The sequence below is a fragment of the Falco peregrinus genome, chromosome 4 (genome assembly GCF_023634155.1).
Source record: "Falco peregrinus isolate bFalPer1 chromosome 4, bFalPer1.pri, whole genome shotgun sequence".
NCBI classification, from domain to species: Eukaryota; Metazoa; Chordata; class Aves; order Falconiformes; family Falconidae; genus Falco; species Falco peregrinus.
The window spans coordinates 112,106,559-112,133,227 of NC_073724.1; the positions used below are offsets into that span (position 1 = coordinate 112,106,559).

The following is a 26,669-nucleotide window of genomic DNA, read 5'->3' on the forward strand; positions in this document are numbered from 1 at the left end:
TACCCTCTGATGATCCTATGGCAGAGAACACTGACAGATACAAAGCTGACTGCTGTTCACAAGGAAAAAGGCACTAGTGGCTTTTTTCCACCATCCAAATATCCTAACCCTCCCCTGGGGCACATGCAGTTACAGCCCATTGCAGTTAACAGATAGTTATGATGGAGCAGGAGGAGTGGGGGATTCAGGAAAAGCGAAGAAAAACCAGTGTTGTTACGTACCAGTCACCGTTCCCAAGGTACCGCATCCTTCAGAAACACCTTAAGCTACAGAGGTGGAGATGAACAACTTCATAACTGTGAGTGGCCCCAGTCAGCCAGAAGTAAAGAGAACAACAAAAATCTAGTCACTGTTCTGGTGTCCTCGGCATTGACGAATTATGTCTCTTACGTGCATGCTGACCAGGTCAGCTAAGCACTACTTTTTCCAACAGAAGAGGTAAAGCATGGACTGTGGAAGTGCCATTTCCTCCTCATGTGCAGGCGGCTTCATTTGCAAAAAGCAATCCAATAGTGACTTATAAACACAACATCCATAGTTACACAGTCCTTTCTCTTTCAGAGAGGCTTGTTGGAAGTGATGCCAATGAAAGCCTCTCTTCTTGGTGGCATACACCCCCCCAAACAACTTCCCAAAGGACTGAACTATAGTAATTTCTTGTTCCCTTGTCTGAATTCAAGGCATTTGAGATGAGAACAGCTCCTGTAGCCTAGCAATTGTCTTGTTCCTCTAATTCTGTCTTTTTTAGTACCACATCTGTTCTATTCCCCATAAAACAAAAAGAATTTTATTCCCACAACCTGGTGCAATTTAAAGTTGTGAGAAAAACTGTAATATATTTTACATAAGAGAAGAAATTGGTTATTATCAGCTCCCACAAACTGAAAGGTGATTCAATAAAATTCTAGCAATTTTATTAGTTGTAAAGCATGTAGATGAGAAATACATTTAAGGGGAAAATGAAGCAAGAATCACATTTTTTACAAATTAACATTTTGTAGAATTATTCTTCTCATGCATTTCAGTTTCTCTTTGAATGTAAAAGCAGTTCCTGATGGGAAACTTTCTGCAGGTCTTACCTGCAGACAGAATAACCTCAAGCCCCATGCCCTCATGGGGACAATGTCCTCCAGCTCCCTCAGCTGGAAAGAAGGCATCTGCATGGAAGAGATCTCGCAAGAAAAAATAGGAACAAAAGTGCCACAAGGAGCAAGGATGTCAGCTTTTGGTTATTCCCCCTGAAATCTTTAATTTCCAAAGTGTAAATAAAGGAGTGCACAGTGACTTTTAGAGGGATGGACACTCACTCCCCAAGAAAATGCTTTTGGATTTCTGCATATAAGCAGCTGTTTTCTCTGATTATCAAGAATGGTTAGTAGTACTTTGGCAATCAGCAGGAGGGACAGTATTTATTTTTTTTTTTTTCAGGAAAAGAAAGCAAATCTGTGTAATGAGCATTCACCAGTCCTGCAGAATAGATTCTGAAATACAGAGATGCCTTTGAACATCCTATATTATAGAAATAGTTATCAGAACAAGAAAAATGCACATGCTGAGAAGTGTATTTTTTCTCTTGAAAAATGTTCCATTGATCACTGCTCCAGACAAGAGTTACAGGTAGCTTGGCAATAACTTGTTTTTAATTGGACATCCAAAATAATGGGCCCTCAAAATTGGTTGATCTTTCAGAAAACTCTAATTGGGAACTGATTCTTCCTTCTCTTCACCATCCCCCCCCCAAAAAAAAAAAAAAAAAAATCTGCTTCCACTTAGGATTGTTCTTAAACCTACAGCTTTGTCAGTATCAGAGAAGCAGTAATTTCTAACTCAGGAGTTCTCTGGTACACGGAGCTCCTGCTCACCCTGCCAGCACACTTACGTGCATTCAGAAGGTTGGCAAAGCAGCTACAGTAGGCAGTCAGGAGAGACTGGCTCACTGTAGTAGCCTGACTACACTGCGCTTCAGACTTTGCTGTTTGAGCTTTTCGAAGCCATCACCCTATGCTACTTCTTTCAGTGTCCCTGCTGCTGCCTGCACAGTGAAGGCCGCGATGGAAATCTGCCTCTTGACGTCTTCCCAGGCTTCACGCTGATCCGCTTTGCTTTCAATATCAAACATGGCATCGTAGATCCCCGGGAAGGACTCTCCAGCATACTTGTTGTGACTGCTCGGGGCAAAGATAATATGTCTGGGGGGAAAGAAGGAACATAAAATTGTACTAAATAAAAGTAACCATTAATGGAGGGGGTGTGTGTGTGGGGGGGTGTTCATTGTAGGGAACTGTATGTGTGCTACATAAACCATCCATGAATCTCATCAAGATCAAAACTTAATAAATACACAGGAAATCTAGCTGGACCTGTCTTTAAAAAAACAGGAGAAAGCAGCCCCAATGGCAAAATCTGTGGGAAAGGGCACAGATTTAGGACAGATAGACTTCTCCTTGGGAAGAGATGACACATTTGTCTAATTAGGAATGAAACCTTGTTCAAATTTTGAAAATGGGAGCTCAACAAACCTGTTGAACTAATGCAACAGTCTGGAACAGGGAATAAAAGTAGTTATGGCCGTACATGAGAAGTGGAACAGAAACCTCAACCCCCCCCCTAGGCAGGATGATGGTCAGCAGATCTGGGAAAGAAATGTAAAAAGAGGGGGTGTGGGGGGGGTGTGGGGGGGGGGGAGAGGGGGGGTCTATGGGAGAATTCTTGAGAAAAGCATGAATTCTTCAGAGAAGAAGTGATCATATTGCATAGTGGAACTGAACTGTGCAAAATTATCAATTTTATTTTAGGTATGTTTTTTTTCTTAAACAATGAATAGTTGCAGATCTGCTTTTAAATTTATTTTTTTCACATGAAGTAGCAAAGCACATTTGTAGGATGTGAAAGAGTCCTCCCAAATAAAAATAAACATTAAAACGATGTTAATAAATGGAAGCAAGTAAAAAAAAATAACTAAAAATCCAGACAGCTCTAAATGATATCTAACACCCAACAAGAAGAACGGTAGAAAACAACCATTTCATTCTTCCAAAAGTGTGAACAACAGTTTATCCTAGGAGGATGCAAGTGTGATTCCCGATTCTACCTGCCTGAGGGACTTCTGGCTTGGTGTGAAAGCCATCAATCAGTGAGTCGGAGATATCCATTCGTTGGCAAAAGGGGGATAAGAGCGTAAAGTGAGGTAGTCACACCTGACACTGGAAAGTGTTACTAATAAATGCGCTGGGTTTCTATAAAGGGTATGGTGGTGCAGCAAACATTGCCTTTCTCCTGGCCTATGTGCTTGTAGAAAGAATATTTCAGGAATAACTAGCTAATGATTTAAGCCAATAGGAGCATCCATAGAAGCAGCCAAAGCCGGGACAGATGGGACCGCAGCGCAGTTCATGGGCCTTTATCTGTCCTGTGCTCAAAGGACTGTCTCCAAGCTCACTCTTCTGGACTTCTTTCTTCATCTGACTCTCACTACACATCTGTTCTCATCCTCTTCTGCTTTTTACTTTACCCTTGTTTCTCCGTTCTTTTCAGTACAATTGATTCACCACTCAACCCTCACTTTGTACAAGTTCAAAAGAGCAAGTGGTGAACAGAAGTAGTACTACACACCTGCAAGTAAAAGTCACAGAGCATAATGGCTAATAAAAAGAGTGACAGACCCAAGAAGAGGAATTAGGCACCACAAGACTGGTGCAGCCAAGTTCTCCTTGGGGGTTATAAACAAAGTCCGCTACTCACTGGATTGTGCCTAAAAGAATCTTTTGAGCTGTAATTCCTATATGAGGCCTATAGAGCAGTTCAACTGACCAGTCAGTGAGGCTGGGGTTCACCTGCAAAAATACAGTGCCTTAGACAGCTGGTCAAGAAACTTGTTCCCTCACCTGTAAAACTTCCTTCCTGGTAAGCCAAGAGGATCAATGAAAGCTCTTTCTAGAAACATCAGCTGATCGTTCATGATTCGCACTGCAACTGGACTGCAGAAAACGGAGACAGACATTTCACACAATGAGGCAACATGACTTCACAGTTTTATTTAAACACTTTTTCTCTTCTTTGGACAGAAAAAAAAAAAAAAAGAGAAAAAGATGTTCTATGGTTTGAAAAAGGACGAGGATTTGCAAATGGAGATATTTAATACGTTGTATTAATGCATTGGGATTTCAGTCTTAGAAAACTCAACTACAAGATTTCATACCATGCAAAATAAAATGGGAGACTTTCTGAGAGTGTCAGATACTTGCTTAGTACTAAATGGCACTAGACACATCCCACTTAACAGGTGGGAGAGGAAGGCTGAGATTTAGGCAAGATGAAGATAGCTAGATTTTGGTGTCCACCCGTAAGCCAAGTGTTGCCCACAAGCCAAGTATCCAAACTCCTGCTCTAGTCTATGCAGTAACATACTAGGAATGGGATTCAGTTGCCTGAACATCTGGTACCACACTAGGTGCCTAAGGAGCACCTAGTGCCTCCAGCCGCTGCACTCAGAGGGCATGGGAGTCCCATAGGCCCTTAGGTTTGCAAGCATCATATGGATATCTTAGATAATCCGAAGCATTACCCTGTCTCCTTGAGGTGTGCTGAAAGTACAGATTCTGGCATCACCCACACCACTCAAGTGTAGGTATCTAAACACAGACCTCAGTCCAACTTTTAACTTTCACTGCTACTTACCTTTCTATGTATTACAATAATTTTAATGATAATCTGGTACTAGTAATAAGCTTTAGAACTGATACTATTTATCATGAGAAGCAAATTCATCTTGGCAGATATTGCCTGTCTCAGAGTTCAAGGGCTCTGTTCTACACTAATCAGAGAGACTCCTCGTGTAGTGACTGGAAAGAAAGAAGTGCCACCCTAGCTACCTAAAGCCGATATACATATATATATACATAAATATATTTATTTATTTTCAGACTTACTCATTCTTGTCAACTTGTTCAAGTCTCCTGTGAAATTCAGCAGCAGCTTTTGAGAAGTTCACCACTGCGGAAAAAAGAGGATCTAGAAAAGGAAGGATTCTGTGAACAACTTCAGAGTATCTATTGAGCCAAATATACATTCAGTTGCCCAGTGGGAGAAAAACTACTTTTGTTTTGCTTATATAATTGCATTAATTTTGTTGTGTTTCCATAATTCATTAGTTTGCCTAGTGCAGACTTTAAAGAGCTGCACTACTAGCAGGAATAGACAAAGACCTTGTGCAATGAGGCCAACAATAAAGCAGAATGTTTGATAAAGCTTTCATAAGTATGCATCTTCCCTCCGCCTGGCAAGGAAAAGACTGGCTCGCACTGCAGATGGAGAACTCTGCAGTTTCCTTTTTTACCAAAGGGACGCACTGCAGCATTTAGGTATAAAAAGCCTGACTTACATCAAAACTACCAGCTCTTCCAGCAGGCTGTGGAAGAACAGCAGGATTTCCCTCTTGGAACGTTACATCCTATTCATACCATAACAGAAGAGTGCGATATGTATGTGGAATAGTATTAGGCAAGGCATAAAAGACACAGCTGTCAGGGGACACAGGGACAGACCAGGTAGACTAAAGCAGCCAAGTCCTGTGCCGGCGCCACGCGTGCGCTAGTCACAGCATCACAGGTGTCTCTGCCACGACCCTGCGTGCATCCCGCAGAGCTGACACTCGCATCCCGGGATTTTGCCTGCTATGCCTGACTGTGTGTAGGCAGGCTGGTGGGTCAGTCGGTTGCTTTTTCCTGCTCTGTTCCTGGCAGTACAGCCAAGCCGTGTGGAATAACTTAGCCAAAGAAGCAGCAGGCTTTTCTTTGTAATGACGGTTTCAGCTGTGACGATTTTCCTGCGGAAGGGTCTAATTTAATACAGGCCCGGGAAAAGTATCAATTTATGCAAGTAATTTATGTAGAATAAGTAACAGGTAAGTGTTACCAGAAGAACTTTGGGCCTTACCGAAATCAACTCAATTATAAAAAGGAAGGTTTACAACTTGCACATTTTGCCTACAAGTTTCAGAAAACTTTATGTAAACCAGAGTATCCTCTCTTTGACCATACAGGAATAAAGGCATAAGATTAGGTCATCTCCAAAATCCAGTCCTCTGTTGGCAACTACGGCCCTTGACTGTTTATAAATTTATTGCACTGTTTTAGTGTAATAGGCTTTCTGTAGATTTATCACATTATTTAGTGACAGGCTTTCTGTTCCCAGAACTATTGAAAGCTGTTCTGCAGTCTCATTTGCTCTTCTGTTTCTAGCAAACATTTTTATTCATCACCAGCCGACACTTGCTGGTTTTTGTATTAATATTTCTGTTTAGTTTATGTAATTAGAAGCACAGATTTTACGTACGCAAGCTGTTTACAGGCTGCAGTATAGGCAGACCCACATCACCTTGTCAGGGTCAGAATTTGCGCCTGACCACGATGGTGGCAATAGTTACAAGTTTACCAGAGGACAGAGTTCTGCCCTGCTGACATCATGGCTATATCATGGCAACAGATTGTATTTCAGAATCAGTAGGAGGGGATTTAAGACAAAAAAGAAAGATAATCTGAAAATACGTAAGAGAATTTGCGCTTATGTTCACTGGCTATTTAGTGTTGTTAGTGTTGGTTATTTTAGAAAATAACACAACATTTCTTTTTTTTTTTTTTTTTCCCTGCAAACCTTAGCTCCTGGTAGTATATGACTAAAAGTACGTATTTTATGAAAAAAGGTTTCCAGCCTTCATTTTTGCAGAACAGCTGAAAATGTGAATCCAAAGGCAAATAAAAACCTTAATCTATTATTGAAGGACAACGATTTATTCAGGGTTAATTAACAATTTTCTGACATGCAGTGTTGTTCAAGAGGCAATTCTATGAAAACGCTGAGTGAAATTAATTTGAGTCATAGAATCATAGAATGGCTTGGGTTGGACGGGACCTTAAAGCTCATCTAGTTCTAATCCACCTGCCATGGGCAGGGACATCTTCCACTTCACAGTATTGTAAAAACTGCCTATATATTTTAATGTACTCTGGTAAAATAGAATAAACAAAAATTAAAAATTATAGTTTTATTTAAAAATAACTTTAAACTAAGCAGGTATCAAAGAAGAGCCATGAAAATAATGAAAAGATAGAAAAACATGCCTTGTAAAAAACTGGTCAAAATGACACCTCTAAAAAGTTATTAAGGAGAGAGTTAAGTGACATTTGGGGGGGGGGGGGGGAAGAAAAAAAAAGATTGCTTCTAGAATCAAGGAACAAAAATAGCTGTATTGGTCAGAAGGTAGTTTGAGCAACTTCTAATCTGAAATGAGAAAGAAACTCAAACAATGAAAATAAATGATTTAACAGAAACTTTGGTAGATGTTCTACTACTGCAAAAAAAAATAATTCCAGATTTGATGTTTCCTTACAAGATGTGCTGCAGTAAATACAGGAACATATTGTAATAAATCCTTGTGTCACGCAAAATCTCAGACCAAATGATCCATCACACAAAGCTTCCTCTGTCTCGAGTGGCCTTTTTACAAAAAACAATGTCTTTTCAAAATAGTCAAAAATTTTTCACCTAACTCATTACATGAAGTTTTAAACATAAGTTTTCATTTTCCCCAAAGAAAGAATCAGTTTGAGTTGCCTCTAATGTTTCACGCAAACCAAAGAGTACTGCATTGCCAAAAAAATAGTCTGTATCTCTGAACCATGGGTCCATCAGATAGCAAGTGAATTAGCACTGACTAAAAATCCTCCTTGGTACAGAAACACAAGGGAGGAATGAGGCAAGAAATAAAAAAGGAGGGAGATGGAGAGAAAGAAAAATTACTGTGGAAGCTCCCCTAGCCTGGGCTGCAGAGCATCCTGCTGCTTCAGGCTGTTTATATGCTTCATTGCAAGGTGTTCAGCTGCTCAGCAAACGGATATATTTATGCAGAGGAGTTAGACAAGTGCTCCTGTGGACTAAAAGTGGTAACCAGGCACTGAGACAGATGGTAAGCAAGTTTTCCAGGGTCAGATGAAGTCTTTGGCTGAGGAAGAATGAGCACCTGTGTCTTTCAAGTTCTAGGCAGTTCCCACAAACGTTTAACTTGTCTTCTTTTTTAAGCAGGAAAGTGAGAAGCAGGCTGATGTATCTCTTTATACTGCATTTGAGGTGCATGACTGTTCATGAGCCCTGTAATAATGCTCATCATTAATAATATGCATGAAAATTTTTATAACCCTCTCGTCTATACATGAGGTTAATGTGCGTCTACGATGTGTTAAGTCTGTGTTATGTTTAGGAAGAAAAACCCTTCTTTATCATGATGGTAGAATTGAAACACCTAAGGAAGGAATCAGGTTTCAAAGCTGTAACAGATATAACGTGCCTCTGCATGATTCTAATTAATGCACTTAAGAAATAGTCTTGTGGTTATTACTCACCAAATGATACTTTGTAAGATTTCAGCTGTTCTTCATGTTTCTTGGCCAATTTATAAATTCTATTACTGTATTCTTTTAAGGCTTCTCCATAATCTCTACAGTCGAATGGAATGACCTGGGAATCTGCCAGTTCATAAACCAGTTTGCCTCGTAACTGGGCAATTGTTAGCTGTTTCTTGAAGGTGGGGTCATAAAATTTTTCCACTAACTCAAAGGTCTCATATACAGTGTGATAAACAGGATAATTGCTGAACTTGTCTGCTTTCTGTAAAAGAGCAAGCAAATTTGTCAGTGCCCCATATGCTAACTGCAGTTAAGGGATGTATTGATCATCAACAACTATGATGTTTTGGACAGTTTCCAAATCAAAAATGCTAATTGCTACAAAACACAATTTACTATCCTTCCATTTTTGTCTGTTCATTTTAAGAAATGAAACCAATTTGAATCCATGGACTGCTGCACAAGGTTGGGTGGGCTTCCTTCCTTCTATCTACACAGACCTGCCCTCCGTTCCATTGTACAGAGATTGCCTTCACTAAAAATTAAAACAATTTGGGGTTTGGGATTGCAGTTCTCAATCACGGCCCCTTTTTATCTTGTGTAGTTATTTCTGAACACAATCAGGGAAAATCTGGATATTGAGGGACCTGTTAGTAGCATGGTGGAATTACATATACACCTCCAATCAGATTCTATAAATACCTTTTTGTGAACTTGACAGCCTACAGAATATACACATCACTGTAACAAGTTTTATTCTCCAGACGTTTAGGTTTCTTCCTCAATTAACAAATGACACTTATATAGAAAACATTCAAAGATTCTTCGAAGCTTTTTTAATTAATAATGAATAAATGCTTTTAAAAGATGACCGCTCAACACTATCCAACTTCTTCAAGTAATCTGGAAGACTTACCCTGTTCTTGGTGTAACGGACTCTGCCTGATGCAATTCCCAGTCGTTGAAAGTACGCTTCAAAATCACTGCCTGATCCCAGCTTGTTTATTCTACATGTAGAAAAGACAACATCTTAGTGAGAGCACTTACTGTACGGTATGGTAGTAATGTATGTCAAATGGAGATTTTTCAAAGAAATGGGGGTCTGTTCTTCTGGAGGGCACATGAGGGACACCAGTAAGATAAAGAGACTAGATGAACGGCAAGCTTAATTACTCTAATTTTATTCCACCACATTAATTCAGTATCCAATAATGCTAGGAAGATCTTTTAAAGGTAGCAATTCTTATTATGAGACTGACCACATTTAAAAAAAATAGAAGTACACATTATGCACAAGAGCCATAAAATTGTATCAGACATGCCTCTGCAATCTTAAAACATTAATCATTTATTTCCAAACTAATATGACTTGGGCAGCAATATGTGTAAAGACAGATGTGTTTATATCCTTAGCATATTCCACAGCAGAATCAAAGACTGATGAATAATTTCCAATGCAGGAGCCACAACTGGTTACTTACAAGTAAATACTGCCATCTGCTGGGTAGGTGTGGAAAGACAGAGGAAAATAACAATTATAAAGACAGATGTAATATTCTAAGTATTTTCAAATATTTATTTAAATTTTATATTAAGTTCCAGGTTTATCTGCTGAATAATTGGTGTTTCTCAACTAAAAAAAAAGAAAAAAGTTTCTTCTGTTCCACCAAAAGTTCTGTTAGTATAAATATCGACAAAGAACTACTTGTATCAACTGACAAAGATTAGATCCGGTAGCTTTTTCAAGAGGAAGAAATCCCAAGGAGTCTAATGAATCTAGAAACTCATTTTAGCAGGGCCTGAAAGCCAGGGCAGTACAAGCAGAATATTTTGATCTGATCACACCAAGGGGCAGTCCTGTTTACCTTACGTGAGGAATGCCACATTGCGCATAAGATTTAGCCCCGTGAGTCATAGGTTCAAAGAGTGTTTTGGCATTTTAATACCTTCACACATGAAGTCTTAATACCCTCAGTTATAGATTTGTAATGTATTACATTTACATCCATTGTATACACAAAGAATAAGAGCTTTTTAATAACCACTCCAGGCAGTTTCTTTCACGTGAGCATTTGCTTATCCTTACGATTTCGATATTATCTCATCAAGTAGGGTGACTAAACTACCCTGCTCTTTTTTGATTGCTTTCCAAATTGCTTTTCTACTAATAAAAGGCCTTTAAAAAGTGTGAGGTTTCATTTTATAGCACACTTAGATGTCACCATTATTAAAAAAAAAAGTAATAGATTTTTTGTTTTTTTTTACTTTAAAAGATATTGCTACAGAGTCACCTTGTACTAAAAGGCTTTGTATTGCTGTCATCAATAGCACATCTTGAAAAATTCTGGAGAGTAGCCATGCCATGATATGATTAAAATATCAGGAAAGAAAAAACAGACTAACAACTTACCTGGGATAGCTATTATTTTCAGTTGAAGGATCTTTCTCAAGCCAACTCTCATAAAGAGACTTGTTTTCATAACCCTCATCAGAGCTTAAAATCTGGAGAGGAAAATATTATAATCTCATTGGAAGTAACCTTAACTCAATTAATTATCAAACGAGACCTTTACAGCTATCTGCATCATTCTTAATCTACAGCATTGCTGCATGCAGGGATGTACACATACACTATTTACATTTGTTACATACATTTATGGGTCCCAACCACAGAAAGCATCTCAAAGGCACTTGTCTGGAACTAACCACGGACAGTGGGGAAGAGCAGGTTAAAAGTTCAATGACACTAGCTGGAGGTCATCCACTTCTGGGAAAAGTGGATCCCAGTGATTTCTAGGACTTCTTACCACCCGATAGCACTGTGCATGTACACACACACATAACAACACAGAGCTACTCCAGTAGCCAGGATGCCCCAGTTGCTTTCCTTCCAGCAGGCAAGGGAAGATGACAGCCCAAACCCTGTGGAGGTTTGCCCTGTGCAGCAGCAATATTGTCTCAACAGACTAAGCTTGAAATTTGACTGCTTTTTCTATAGGAAGGGTACGAAAGCATTGTGCTAGAAGGAAGGGTCAAAACCCATCATTAACTATATTACAGCAATGCCAAGGGGACTCAAACAGGACTGGACAATCATTGTGCAAGACACCATACGCACAGATGTAGGCCCCACCCTTCCATTAAAAAAAATTGAAAAGCTATATAACCAGGATGGAAAAAGTATTAGTACAGTCATCATACAGACAGCAAAACTATGAAAGAGTATAAAACTAATTGACCCAAGCTCTTAGAAAATCTGTGGCAGAGGTAAAAATAGATCAAGACTCTGGCCCTGGTCTCCATCTACACTTAAACAAACTTTAATAGACATAGTCCTTTAAATATACGATCGGTCATGACGTGCAGAGGTTTGGAATTTTTTTTCCCCAAAGAATACAAAGCATAAATGTTCATGGCTACATACATGGTCCCGCAGTATTGTTGAGACTTAAATTCTGCATTGAAAAATATACAGACTCCAAATTGAAAATCCGGAGTTCTGACCTCTGAGATTATGTCAGCAACTAGCAGAAAAATAACAAATTGTGAAGCAATTGCTTGACTGCTGTAATTTTTAGGGCACTGGGGTCAAATTCTAGGGCTAAATTGGAAATGGCACATTGATAAGAACAAGTTGAACTCTGACATATGGGAATAGAAGCGCTCCATGCTCTGGCAGAGATGTTATTCTGACAGCTCTGGTCATGTTAAAACCATTGGCCAGCTTTTTCATACACCGTTGAGAGCCTAGTAAAACATACTATTTGCCCTGACTCAGATCCAAACGTAGAATCTGCATAAGCTTGCTGCTACCTCAAGGGAAGATGCGGAGTCCTTTAAGTATAAATACAAAGAAGTGATGATCAGAATGGAGGAATTGGAAATGATCCATTGCAGACACCAGCTGGTGGTGAGCAATTGTCTAAAGCCTAGTAGTAGAGAGAGGCCAAAAAAGACTTGTCGGCAGCTAAATGTCCCATCTGTATGCTAAGGACCACACCTGAATGCAGAACTCCTTGAAAGACAACACTTCATGTATACGCTAATTTATTTTTGGTGAGGAGTGGCTCACTGAAAATAAGAAGAGTAAAGAGATCTTGGGATGTTGGATAGTTGGATGTTAGACTCTTTAACATGAACAGAAATAATTTTACTTTGGACATACATAATCACCCACACCTGCACTAACCTTCTCTCACATACTGGGCTTCCTGCATGAAACTCAATCCCATGCAAAAGCCTAATACAAAGCATACGGAACATTTTAGTACCATTTGTGCTGTTTCCAAGAATTAACTAGGACTCCTGAGGCGGATAGGACGTCTCACTATGCCTGTTCCAGAAAATAACAACCACAATATGCAAAGATTTAATTGGTTGAGCCTTTGATGTGTATATCTAGCTTCCCAATGTAATCCAAACCCAAATGCATTCCAGTTGAAATAGCAAAACTAAGAATATAATCACTCTGCCTTGGTCCTTCCAGCCCTTCCAGAAATCAGGTGGGTTTTTTTCAGATTAGTGGAAAGGACACAACTTATTACCAAAGGTACAGAATGTAGTCTTTGGTTATCTTTATAAGAGGCTACCTAAATGCAAGTGAATTAAGAAAAAAACAAAAACAAAAACAAAGAAACAAATAAAAAAACCCACCTAAGCAGATCCCTCTGCAAAGCAGAGCTTCCCTGTTCTAGCTATTGCTTTAGTTTCTCTCCCTCTTTTCCTGATCCAATTCACTAGAATTTTTAGACCTGGAGAATAAAGACATTAAAACCCTTAAATGAATTTTATTCTGTGATGCTAGAAGCAGGGAGCCCAGTAAAAGATGTGCCACATACAGTGTATCAATCATCTGCATACAGGTTTCTATGCCAACAAAAATGGTGTTCTAGCTAGGCATGGTCCTTCAGCAAACGCCCATTGGTATCCCTGACTTCTCTCAAACAGTCCATCAAAACACCGTTTTCCTTGAGAAAATTCCAACAATCTCTAGGAATGATCTTACAGAAAAGTTCAAGAGTGGAAGTGTTTCAGAGAAAGATTTCACAGCCTGTGATTTATGGATCACTTGAGATCACGAGTGACACATCAGCCCTAGTAAACAAAAGGTGGTTCAGAATGAAAACTATAGTGTTGAATCACTGTAGAAATGGAACCATGATTTTATTTTTCAAAAAGATGAGAGGTGGTTCCAGGTTTAGCTGTAAAAAAAAAAAAAAAACCAAACAAAAAAACCAAAAACGAGGAACACACTCCTCTAGAGAAATGTGGCAAGGAGTACCTCACATTTATTTAGAAAGACTGTGAAAAAAAATGAGTAAAAATTAAAAAAAGGATTTCAGATGAGATTCTTTGGGCAGAGACAATATGATAAAACTGGGGAAAATGCTCTTTGACTATGTACAGAAAACAGAGAACATCCGAGAAACAGAATGTTGTTGCAGAATCCTACTCTGTGGAACAACAGAAAACAAAAGTAGTTGAGGGTTTTGTCCACAACAAACAGAAGAAAAATGATCTAAGATGTTCCAACAGGAGCCCATGAAACAGTCACACTTTTCACTGACAACTCTCTACCATAAAATCATCTCCTTTATAAATGGAGCTATGAAAAACATAGATGAATGTAATGTACTTCTAGGCGCTTTTTAGCTGGGAGACAGCATGGAATTACGGAATAGTTGTCAGGTTTTCTATTGTTTACATTAAACTTCTATTGTTAAAACTTAAATAATACAATAGGAAAATTTTCAAAAAATCCAGTCTCAAGTACTTTGTATGGTACTTCAATGGAAGTTTTCTACTCGAATCCAGCAATAGTTGAATAGTTGACTGATGATCAAGAGTAAGGTGCTATTTTTAGCCCTGAGTATTTTATATTTTGCAGGAAAACATATCCCTGGGTAAGTGGATTGCTGCAGATAGAAAGTAAATTATTTTATCCAGGGGCCCTGCAGCACTAGGGACATGGCAATTTTTATAGGCAAAATGCCCTTCAGTGTGCAAAGTGTTACAGCTAACGTTTGAACAAGCACAGCTTCTTGCCCAGCGAGGAAGAAAGAGTAAGATCGGAAAAGCTGATAAGAAAATAAAATGTAGAAAGGAAAAGAAAACCATGGGAATAGCATAGATAAACCTCCCCAGATTCAAACCATGCCATTTCCAGTGTTAAAAAAAACCCATGTACTGGGTTTGAATATAACTTAGGATGAATGCATCTAGTGGGATGGGAGACTAGTAGCTGAAGTCATCCTACCAGTGCCGTTACAGTGTAGATTTTTACACTGGACCAAGTCACCTGGGTTCCCTTAATATCAAGGGGAAAACCAGGTGGAGAGTCCTGTATGCACAAGAGTAGGCAACCACATCTGGTCAAATGTATCTCATCCCAAAGGTGCCTATTTCTACCCATTGCCTTTAAAGGGAGCCTATGTTGCTTCAGTCAAGACAGAGATATCCTCTGTGAACTGAGGTGAATCCAGATCTGAGGATAGTGACCACGGCTCACACTAGGTGCCTAAGCTGGGTAACTCCTCATGCAGCCAATGAAGTTTCATACTTTAATGGATCACAATCTTTCAGCCTTATAATTAATCCTGAAAGGTGAAAGCAATGCAGTCATTGTGTTAGAGCACTTGTAATCACGCAGATCCATACCGCTGGCAGGTTACAAAACCTGCTCGGTTCTTCAGTCTTTATGACAGTATTTCAGGGGCTCAGGGAGAGAGCTCCGGAAGGGAATTCAGGGGGAACAGACAGAAAGAAAGCGGTAGTTAACCAGTGTGAAAATTAATAGACATTCTTTTGCACATGAAATGGAAATTTAAAATGCAATTTATTTCATTGAATGCTTATCACTTTAGAGAACAGATTTTGCTCAATTGTTTTATTATCTTGTTGTTATTATTATCATTTTTACTATATATTGAAAATAATATTCCACTTATGCCAGTGACACATTTCAGTCTTTCTAAGAATACTGAAGGACTGGGAGCCTGCACAGTCTACCACTGATGGGATGGTTTGCTATTGATTTTGGTGGAATCAAGATTCTTCCAGCACAGCAATAAGATAAATCCAGTATTATTCAGTAATCTGACTTTTTCCAATAAACCTGCAGGTTTACATTCTCAGAAAGTCACAAATAATAGACACTCTTATTCTGTACCTCTTTGGTCAGATTATACACCAGTTTGTAGAGAAGAGGGGTGCAGTCAACTCTTAATGTGTAGTTACCTGAAAATGAAATAAAGACATTGATATTTTCCCTTTTGTGTAGCAGTGGCATTATCTTCTTAATGTATTAAACCCTGCAGTCCTTTTGTTAGACAAACTTCTTGATTCCAAGGCAGGAATTTAGACCTTGCCTCAGAATATATACAGAAATAGGCTACTTGGTCATACTGTATAAGCTACTGCTACTACAGGACAATGTACATTGGTTTTCATACATACACAGTAATGTAATTAAGCCTTCCCATAGTTCTAAAATATGCCTAACTAACCCTCATTAGCTACAAGACCCTGTCACTCATACGCTCCCCAAAGCTTGTGTTAAGCAGAAGGCAGTGTAACATCCTACTTTTTGTAGGATGTTGAAAATAAAGCTAGCGCATTCAGGAACTGTGCAGGAGTTATTCAGAATATGCAGAATATGCAGACATATTCTCTGCAAGATGTTTTAAAAAGTATTTCAATGCAGCTACTTCTTCTTTTATCATAAAGAGTTTTTTTCTCAATGTTTTTGCAGACTGTGTCTGAAAGACAGGTCATCTAAAACACTTGCAAGAGATTTGGCATTTTATATTTTTCAAATAGGAAGCAACAAGGATGCAATGTTTTCATCTACTGTCTCCTAAACCTCTCCTTTTGCCACTATGCCATGGCTTCTACACTTTACACCCATGAAGTTTCCACGCTGCCTGCAGGTTATGTTGAGCTAGGTAAGTATCTCATGCCAAAGTTATCAGTTACAGCAGCAAAAGTCCCACCGGAAAGAAAGTATCGCCACTTTCGAGGCAGGCAGGAGTATAAACGTGTCTTCTCTACAGACTACAGCCACCAGGTAGCAGCTGGGCAAACACCTCTGCCCTCAAATACAGGTAACAACAAAGAGGGGAAAAGGGATGACAAGGCTGGAACATCATAAAACTTAAGATAGCAGGTAACACAGTTATTAAGTTTTGATATGGCTTTAGGCCTTTGTGTCATCTTTTGCACAGCGCATAGTCACATGAGGACTAGACTGACAATTACAGGAAACCCCACAGCGATGGAAAAAATACTAGATAATGTTAACGATGTTTCCAAGGAGAGGCTATGTTTAAGAACTGGAAATTAAAGTCACAAAAGTGCTCGGAAGGATGACCTACTGTTGTTCTTTTCATTGCTAAAGGACAATTAACCAAAGTAATTTTCTGTCCAAAACATAGCATAAAAAGTGCCGTGGAGAATGTATGATGATAAACAATCGGCGGAGTATGTGGATGATATGGCTCTACAGGGGACTTTAATGCTCAGTCAGGTGAAAGATCTCCAAGAAAATTAAACCAGTACACTAAATATAGTGTTCTTTTCCTTATTACATATTTCTTTTCCAGTGGTTTTACTTTCACATTTTCTTTAATGCATAAAGCAAGAGACATGTTTGAATAATCAAGCTTTAGAAGTAAATTGTTAAGGCAGCAGCACCTTGGCTGCAAACCAGCTAAAAAATATGTGTTAGAATCCATGCTGAGAATATGAAGCAGTTCTAAAGCTATTATTTCATTCGTGAAATCTTCCAGGCGTGAAATTCTGCTCTACTTTTTACACAGCATGTAGGCTGCATAATTGAAGGAACAGCTCTAACCCTCCCTATACCCCAACTCCAACCAAGCATTTAGAAACTGGGTTTAGCTTTTCTTTCTTTCCAGTCCTTTCATGACAGACAAAATTTTCAGCTGACAGGATTAAATATGTCTGTTGATATTCATTTTATTCACACGCTTTAAGCCCATATAATTTGGGTTTAACATGGGAAGAGCAATGCCCTAAATAACTGAGGTTATGACGCAGGACTCCACCGACTGTTATTTTGGCACAGACAACAGCAAATGAAGTCCTTCTGTAATAAAGCTCAGAATAATTTAAGAAGGATTTTGTGATTCAGGTCATAGTGTTGGGCCCAAAGTTCAAAGTCCAGTTTCTAAGCAGCATTCCTGTATGACAGAATCTTCTCATAATCTGAAGGGCATAGGAAATGGAATAACGGTGGATCAGTTATTTTGTGAAACACTCTTCAGTGCTTATTTTTCTAGAAAAGCCTTGCCATAATACACCCAAAACTCCCTGCATATTTTCCCTGCTCACAGTGATGAACAAAGGTGACCATGTTGGCCCAAAGCACCCAAATGGGTCCCACCCCCACAAAACGTAAGCCTAAGGTCTTGACACAAGTCATCTTAAGATCGTAATAAATTAGTGTCCCAAATACTGTAATTCCACAAGGAAAGAAGCTGGAGTGGCAAGCAGACAAGGAGCAGTCTGACATACATTAAAACTGTAGCTGTAAATTAAAGCTAGTGTAGTTAAGGGAGAGTTTAACATGCAGACCACTCAGTTCATTAGAATACTAAACTCCTCCAGGGGAGACATTCTGGACGTGAGATACATGGGCTGCAGCTCCATGGATGGATGGTGCTATTTGCAAAAGAAAGACACGTGACAATTTAAACTGTTTTCTCCCTCCGCTTAGCTCTGTATTTGAACATGGCATTACCTATCTTCAGTTTGCCACCTCTGGATGCAGTAAATAATACAAAGTGAGCTATTAAAATTGACATCTGTGAAATAAGGTGAGTTAAAAACAAAGGACGCACCTTCTATAGAAGAATCTGTGTTGATGTAAGCAACCGCCCGTTCCTGGAGGATTCTAGAATTTTCCTGGAGTTGTAAAAGTGTAATTATTCTTTCAATTAGTGACATTTCATCAAGGGCATAAGTGCACTGTTTATTACAGCATTACCTTTAAGAACCCAGTCAGGATAAGTAGCATTATGTAACTTACTAATTATATTAATGCTTGAGGATGGGTCAATGATCTGGGCATCTGATTCTGCTTTCTGGGACTGAATTTGTTGTGGAAAACATCCAAAGAATGTCAGTGCTGCCTGCTGTATCACACAGGAGCAAGGTGGAACAGGAAAATTACTGAGCAGCATCGTAACAGGGTAAATTAAGGTTACACATGTATTTTCACCCTGAACTTGCAGTGCTTTTTAAACATGCAACATGTGACTGTGAGGTCAGCCAGAATTCCTCCACGCTTCTAATCCCTAGTTATCCATGTGAGCTCCAAGCACTGAACTCAACTTTAACACTGATAACCCAAGTGTTGCTGTCATTTCTGCACTCCTCCATTTCAAAAACGAGTAAGACAAAGCACTAACATTTCCTATTAAAAAGGATTTGACCAACGGTTTTGAGTCAACCAAGCATTGCTTTCATAGTGAATATATACACACACTTGTTTAATTTTTGGCAAACTGGTAATTATGTTTGAAATTGATATTCTAATCAGTAAGTGGTACGTTACTAAGTCTTGGCTTTGTGATAGATAGTCTAATTAGGTTAGTAATTGTTACTTGATTCATTCAGTTTATACCCTAGCTAATTATTTGTAAGTCACGTGAACTAAAAATTGAATTGGTAATTGATAACTTCATAATGAAATTAAAATCCTTAAACAGTAGAGGAGATTCTGCAAGAGAATCTGGATGGAGGGAGCAAGCCTGTATATGCATACATGAGGCCTTGCATATATGCAAAAGTATATTTGCAACATAAAGAAATTCTTTGATTCATGAGTAATGGAGACCATGTAACAAAAGGATATTGCCACAGTTGCAGAGTCTTTTTGTTACACAGAAGATGGTGAATATTATGGGTTAATTTTCCTCAAGATTTAGCACATGACAGATCTGGCAGCTGCAAAAAACATGAATGTAAGCTGTGAGGAATGTCTCTAGAGAAACTGAATCTAATTGAGGTGTAAACGAGTAGGAATGCACAACACCAGGATCAAGCAAGAAACCAATAATACAGAAACTCATTCAAGTTCAAATACGAATTGTGCTCAGGGCTGCCTAATCTACTACAGCTGCCATTTCATGAAATAATGGACAATATAATACCAGATAAGAAATTACTAAACAATAAACACTATAGAACAGCAGTAGCAATATGTGAATAAATCAAACATAAAAAGAACTCTTAATTTATTCATGACTTGCCCAAGAGAAATTGATCTTTTAAGTTTCACTGTTCCATATTCCTCACAGTTAAAACAATTGTGTGTTTTTTCTTTACAGCATCTAAATATGTGCACAGATACATAGAAAAAAAAATCACAAATAAAGTTTTATATAGTATACTTTTGTTACCAGTGGCATTCAGGTGGGATGAAACTTTACTGCCAACTCATTAAAATCTTTCAGTAAACGATTTCAAAGATAATTTAAATTATGCTTTCTTGATCCAATGTCCCATAAACCAACAGTAAGATGCAGAGATTCTTGATCCAATGTCCCATAAACCAACAGTAAGATGCAGAGAGCCTATTGCAGCTGGAAGCCAAACACTTTACAGGAGAAAGAATTAATGCAAGCCTAAAGGAACAGAAATCTCAGCTTTGTTACCAGCGGATTTCCTTGGTGTTTGGGAGCGTATTTCTGGTTTTTTCCCTCCTCTGTCATTTTGCCATGTAATTTTGTGGTTTACTAAAATACATGCCAATAAACTAAAAGAAAAAGATTAAAATGTTTTCTTTTATAGATTTTGAAAGCTCTATCCATATATCTAAATATAACCTTGTAAATAAAGTTCTAACAGAAGAACAAGGCAACAAATTTTTGTTAAACCATTCAGTACTAATAAATTGCTATAGTTCAGCATAAATGTGTTTCATCTGACATTTTTCTGCCTGCTCTATTTCTAGTTTGGGTTTTACAGACAAAGCAATGAAAACTCTTGTAAGATCTCTATTTTTTACCAGGGCTGAACAAATCCACTTACAGGATTAAAAACTGAATATGCCCAACAGGGAAAGGAAGAGAAAAACATTCAGAACCTCACTTCTGAATTTCCCAACATCCTTCCATAAGGCAGGAATATAGTCAGGGATCCCTCTGCAGAATTAATCGTCCTGCCCCTGAGACTTTACAACACTGGAAGTTTCATGGGGATCTGGAACTATAGACTCACAGATTACCTACCCTTTCGTTTGCCCAGGAGGATTACTTTCCACACCAAGGGCTTGGTGTGCGTATGGCTCAAAGTTACATGACCTGGGCTTTAGTTTATAGGAACTAAGGAATTTCCCAAATAGAAAGTTAGAAAATAAACCAATTTAGGTTATATAAAATGCTATCATTCTGTTAAATGAACAGATAGATTTCCAAATAGACAGCACTGAGGGTCTATTAGCTTTGAAACAAAGTAGATTTTTAAATCTTGGAAGATATAGTGCGCTTATGTTGTAAGAAGCTGGATAGGTAATTTGTACAAATGAGGGCCTCACAGGACCTGAAGGAGTCTGTTGTGCTCCAGTTTTACCTTGAAGCTATTGATTGTAGTCTAGGAATAGATGCCACTGGGTACTGCAGCTGCCTGCCACAGACTTTCAAGTTTTGCTTTTTTTTATTTACCTCAGCCCATTCTGTGGAACCCAATAATCCAAATTCTTCTGCATCCCAACTAGCAAATACAATAGTTCGCTTGGGTCTCCAACCTGCAATCACATAGCTAAACTTGAAAATTCAACTTAGAGTTAGAAAGTCTAGTGAAAGATCACAACAGCTAATTGAAATCACTTTAAAAATAGCACTTAATTGACATAGCAGTAAAAAAAAAAAAAAAAAAAAAAAAAAGAGGAACACATTATTGCAGAGGCATTTCTTCTTAATGCAATATTTTCATTCCACACAACTAAGAGGGTACTATTATACTGATGACAGACATGAAGAAATAAGTTCAGTCAGCTAAGATGCAATGCTACATATGCATCTCTTCAATGAATTTGTATCTTTCATAATGAGAAATACAACTTTCTGTAGAGGTGAAAACTGAGTCAATGCAACTGCTTATGTGACAGTTCCTCAAAGCTGATGTTTTCCATATCTGTCATTTTATGTGTGTAATAATTAAGTTACCTTCCATCTTCATTTTACCAAAACTCCGTACAACCTCTTGTAGAACAGCTACACCCGTAGTTGGATCGATACCACCAAACACCCAAGAGTCTCTATGACCTCCTAAAATAATATATCTGTCTGGAAACAAACACACAGTATCAATCCTTAATTAAAAATGCATTTAGGTTACCTGTATATCCTTTGATTGCATCCCTACTTGTGTCAAATGAAATACAAAATTTAATTCCAGTGCTACAAATTTATTTTTTAAGGTAATCTGCAATCATTTAATTACTCTACTTAAGTATATAAATGAAAACAAGAAATATTTTATATATATATTTCCACTTAAAAGTCTTTCATGTATATGACTAAGTATCAACAATAGTATGTTGAAGTCCCAAATCATCACTATTTTTCTGTACTTTGCATTGTGGTAGTTTTTGCAAAGGCAAAATGTATGAATGATGTTAGGGGAAACCTACTGTAAAATGACAAGCGTTTAAAAAAAAATTGTCCGACATCTATCATTCTAGCATTCTCACTCAAATATATTCTTGGGAATGCCAACGAAAAACAGTGTGATGGGTGGGACATTTATTAAGGGTTTCTCAGATTCCATATTATCTGACTATCTAAAAAACTAGGAGGTTTTTGCAACATGACAACAAGATCACCAGACACAAAATTAAGAGGGAATTAAAATCATCACACTCATGCTCACCTGGTTCTACGGCTCCTCTGAGGATGCCAATGACATTGTAAATTCGTGTTATTTTATTGTTTGTATGAACATGCATTCTGACTTTTCTGAAACGAAAAGCAGTATGGAGTAACAATTTCTGACTGAGAAGGCAATAAAAAGTCAACATTAACAACTTGTAAGCCAGAAAGTTTGTGTTTCTGTTCTGCTTTGTGTATTAGCACTGATCTAACCTGTTATGCTGTATCAGTATCCCATTTTTTATTTCAGGTTAACCTCCTGACAGAAAGATACCTTAGAAAAAACCCTATGGACCGTAGCAATCTATAAACTTTCAAACATTTACAGAATTTATTGAATTGTTATTTATGGGAGTCAATTGGATAACTGTATATTACAGGAGTAAACTGAAAAGCATATACAGTAATTAAAAATAGATTTACATTTTGACCAAAATTATAATGCTGGATACACATTTTTTTTACAAAGAATACACTCTGGTTTCTAGAATAATTCCATGTCATAAGATAGAGTTGGAGAGAAGGTCATTAGAAATATTCACACAGGAATAAACTGAAATCTCTGTTTAGGACAGCAGATCTAAGTGACCAGGATCTGTCAATCTTCCATCCCTACCCTGCTGCACACACACCCCACCCCACACACCCCCACCCCCATTAAAATCTGCTTGTGAAATTTTATCAAAAGGAAGGAAATTCATGTATTAGAAGAGTTAAAAATAATGTAGTATTCAGCCCCTCTTAACCCGTAGAAGAAACAAAGCATCAAGCAATGCTTTTTTGTGTGTTTGGCAAAACCCCAAGCGTTTCACATTTGAAGTTATCTTTTCAGCAGCAAATCTGCATAGTTGTCAAAATCCAAACCTACTTCAGGACAGCTACTGGATTTTTGCCCAGAAAATAACTGACACTGGTGCCTTGAGTATGCATATACTTGCACACTTTCCATGTGCAAGTGACTTTCTAACTAGATTCAGAAGGTTCATTTTGATATGGAGCTACTCTGAGAAAGAAGTGTATGTAGGATTAGCCCACATTTACAAAAACTGTTACCCTATCTAGTAGGAAGATGTTAAAAAGTGCATTCAGAAATATTTCCCATGGATGTATTTTGTGGATGAATCATATTGTTTCTTTTCTCACTGTTGCTCTTCAAGACATTCCAAACAGCACCTTAATTATGTCAGATATGCTTTCTTATTTATTTATTCCTACTTTATTCATTTTCAGCTAGTGTTAAAGCAGAGCAGAAAAATGATAAAATTGTATATCAGACATACTCTCATTTTGCAGGAGGCGGAGCAGTGATAATGATACACCATTTTTACACACTGTTCATTGTGGTCCACTACCAGTCCTCACAGAATAGTATCTCATGTAAACGGAAAGTATTTTTATGTGAAAAAGTGACAGAAAAGTGATCTTTAGCTTTATGTACTGTAGCTTATCAGTTATAAAAAAGGAAGTACGCTATGACAGTCCCTGATCACCAAATGCAATCGTAATGCAGCTTGGTCTGCCGGAGAGCAACTCTTAGTTCTGAAGACTTGGAAAGTTGTATTTCTCTGTTAGAGCTGAAAAAATGTAAACCGCAAACATACTACTGATAATCCAGCTGGTCAAAGGATAGTTCCTCCAAAAAAAATTAGCAAGATGTATGTGCCTTGGGCTCTTCTATCCTGTTATTGCTTTCAACCATGGGGCCTGCCAGCTTTGGGGCACAGTTAATGAACTCCCAAATAATTGCTACACTTCAAAGCTCTAAGTTCATAGAAACCCTGGGAGGCTTCCAGTGGAACTTTCCCTTTTTTTTTTTTTTTTTTTTTTTTTTTTTTAAGGGAAACATATATCCGAAAGAACTACTGAATTGTCAGTCCTTCCCTGTTGGACCGGTACAAGCTGGTTTTCCTATTCCTTTGGTCATCAGAAACAGAAAAGAAAAACCAAACTTGAAGTGAGGAGGGAGTTTTGTGTTAATTCAACAGCATTAAAAAATGCCTACTTAATTCTATATAGCCTTTTTAAAAAGGACCAGTGAAACAAAAGTAAGAATTAAAGTTGAGATGTCAGGGCTGGACCTACACCCTCTGAATCTCTCTAGCTATTGACAGTGGGAACACTGAAAAAACCCCATAGTTTTGATAATTTATTTTTAAATTCTAATAATTATCACCAGGTGTTTCCCACTCAGAAGGAAGTCAATTTCTCCAGAATATCTCTAGATGCATTGTTTCACAGTCTTTTTCTTGTTGAGATTTCCACCCCACCCCCCAATATTTTATACATAGGCAAGTGTTAAAACGGACCTTGTAGAAGAGTTGTCTGCAAATCCTGGCCCTATGTTATAAGACACATTGAGACTTCCCTTCCAGCTGCCGTCTGGAGCTGCGGGTCCTCCCATTGCACTGCCAAGTGAAAACCAAGACAAATGGAGTTGACCAGTAGGCTAAAACTTAAATTCCCTTAATGATTACTGCACCTAAACCAAGATGAGTTTACAAACTTCTTGAAAACATATGCTAGAAACATATTGCTTTGAATTTTCCACATTTTCTGAAGCACATGCTACTATAAAAGAACAATAAGTACAAGTAACAGCATGGATTTTGGCATCTTAGTACAAAAAGTTTTGCTGCACGTTTGTGAATAGTGACTTCTGGTGAAGAGGACTGATGTATACTCACCGTAATAATACTTCTGCGTCATGATATCCAATGGGATGAACTGGGATTTTGGGAATCCCTACACCTTCATTAACTTTATACCTGAAAGCATACTCTGAGAAACCAGAACAAAACATCAAGTTTGTAGTGCTCTTAGCACCTTTCACCAAACTGGAAATACTTTTGAAGAGTGCAGCCACACAGTAGCCACAAGCATGCATCATTTTTTTTAATTCTTACATCATTTCTTAGATATTGCTTCTAGGAAACCAAAATGTAATGACAGAACAACTAACCCAATAGTGCATCTGCCCAGCTGTGTAAGAGAAGTCCCCGCTTTTGATGCAAGGCTAGATTTGTTGTCCATCCATATTATTACAGCTCCTCAAAGCTGACTGTGAGAAAACCGAGCTGGTGTGTGAGGTGAAGATGGCCCCTGTGCAGCCTGCTGGCAAGCTGCAGAAGACATCCACAGATGCATTTACCTATGTTGAAGACAGTTAGTGTCCCTCTGAACCTGTTGGGCCAGACACACGCAATCTATGCTGGCTTTTTTCAGTAGATTGTTGTCTTACGCACCCAAAAACCATCACACAAACCAGTAAGCTTTCCAGAAGCACCCCTGTATCCCCATCCCATCAGCAGACAGGACTGGTAGGCATCTTAGTTCAGACTGAGTTCAGGATGCCTACAAGGAGAAGACAAGCACATAGTGCCAAGTTTCAAAATACTCCAGGCTACTGTTATTTTTACTATTTTATATATTTTATATATATATATATATATATATATATATATATATAAAATAAAAGAAATTTTACTCCCTGTAAAGACAAATTTAAACTGTTTTTCTGCTTGGAATTTAGGGTCAACAAGGAAACATACCTCCAAGCAAAGCTGTTACTCCTTTTTGATGGTAGACTACAATTTAGTTTAAACTGGTCCTCTTGGGAAACACAGATATTTAAAAATGGCTATAAATTCTTGCCATTTTCTGCTGCTTCACAGTCTGTAAACCTACATGTCCTGCTTTTCTAGAAGTTACAAGGCTGGGATCATACAAAGAGATTTTCCTAAACACTTACTTTCCCTGCCTAACTCAAAAGCAACCGATTGAAAGGACATACAGGTAGAACTTAGTCTGCAATAGGAAAATTAACTCCTGCTAAAAATAACTTTAATCAGCTCTTTGCTTTACATCTTTACTGAAAATAAATTAATTTCTAGTGCCACAATAATTTTCAGCACCAGTTTATAAATTACTTGATGGCCCAGGGTACAGATCTTCCACTCACCTTTTGCAGGATAACCTGGTGTTAAAGGGTCCCCAGCTCCATTCAGGTTTAACACATTTCCACGCTGGGCTCCTCCACCTGGAAGGTTCCAGCCATCTGGATAAGCCTCTACTCCCGGGGCACAGTAGTCAGCAGGGTCTGAATAAAGTATGATCCCTTTGGCTCCTGCTAATATGGCATTTTTAACCTGTGAAATTATTTGCTTTTAAGAAATGCCTTTTGGGGTTTTTATCTTTTTGTCTTTTTTAATGTGGTAATAAATCTGAATGTTGCAATTTACTCCCATGAGGACATAGCTTTAGAAGTTGTGTATGTGGCAGGGTGAAAATGACCACAGACTCAGCAGAAGAACAAACCACGGTGAAGCACAGTATGTTTGTTATTGGTGTCACACCTTTACTCATAGCACAAGACTGA

The 26,669-nt window shown here is 38.3% G+C and overlaps 1 protein-coding gene across 3 annotated transcripts in view; it reads right to left on the minus strand.

The window, feature by feature from the left end:
- Positions 1-897: 897 nt before the first annotated feature.
- LOC101915194 (N-acetylated-alpha-linked acidic dipeptidase 2) overlaps positions 898-26,669 on the minus strand; it is a 33,243-nt gene continuing 7,471 nt past the window's right edge. The window contains exons 6-19 of one of the 3 annotated variants that reach the window (XM_005232197.3): positions 26,253-26,439; positions 24,979-25,072; positions 24,601-24,699; positions 22,296-22,381; positions 21,590-21,709; positions 21,086-21,168; positions 18,260-18,323; positions 15,568-15,635; positions 10,810-10,901; positions 9,316-9,406; positions 8,397-8,661; positions 4,929-5,010; positions 3,885-3,977; positions 898-2,189 (exon numbers count right to left, since the gene is read on the minus strand). In XM_005232197.3, coding sequence (XP_005232254.1) covers positions 2,000-2,189; positions 3,885-3,977; positions 4,929-5,010; positions 8,397-8,661; positions 9,316-9,406; positions 10,810-10,901; positions 15,568-15,635; positions 18,260-18,323; positions 21,086-21,168; positions 21,590-21,709; positions 22,296-22,381; positions 24,601-24,699; positions 24,979-25,072; positions 26,253-26,439 — 1,614 coding nt within the window. In that variant the 3' untranslated portion in view covers positions 898-1,999. The other 2 variants (XM_027779411.2, XM_027779414.2) reach the window with 2 other exon arrangements.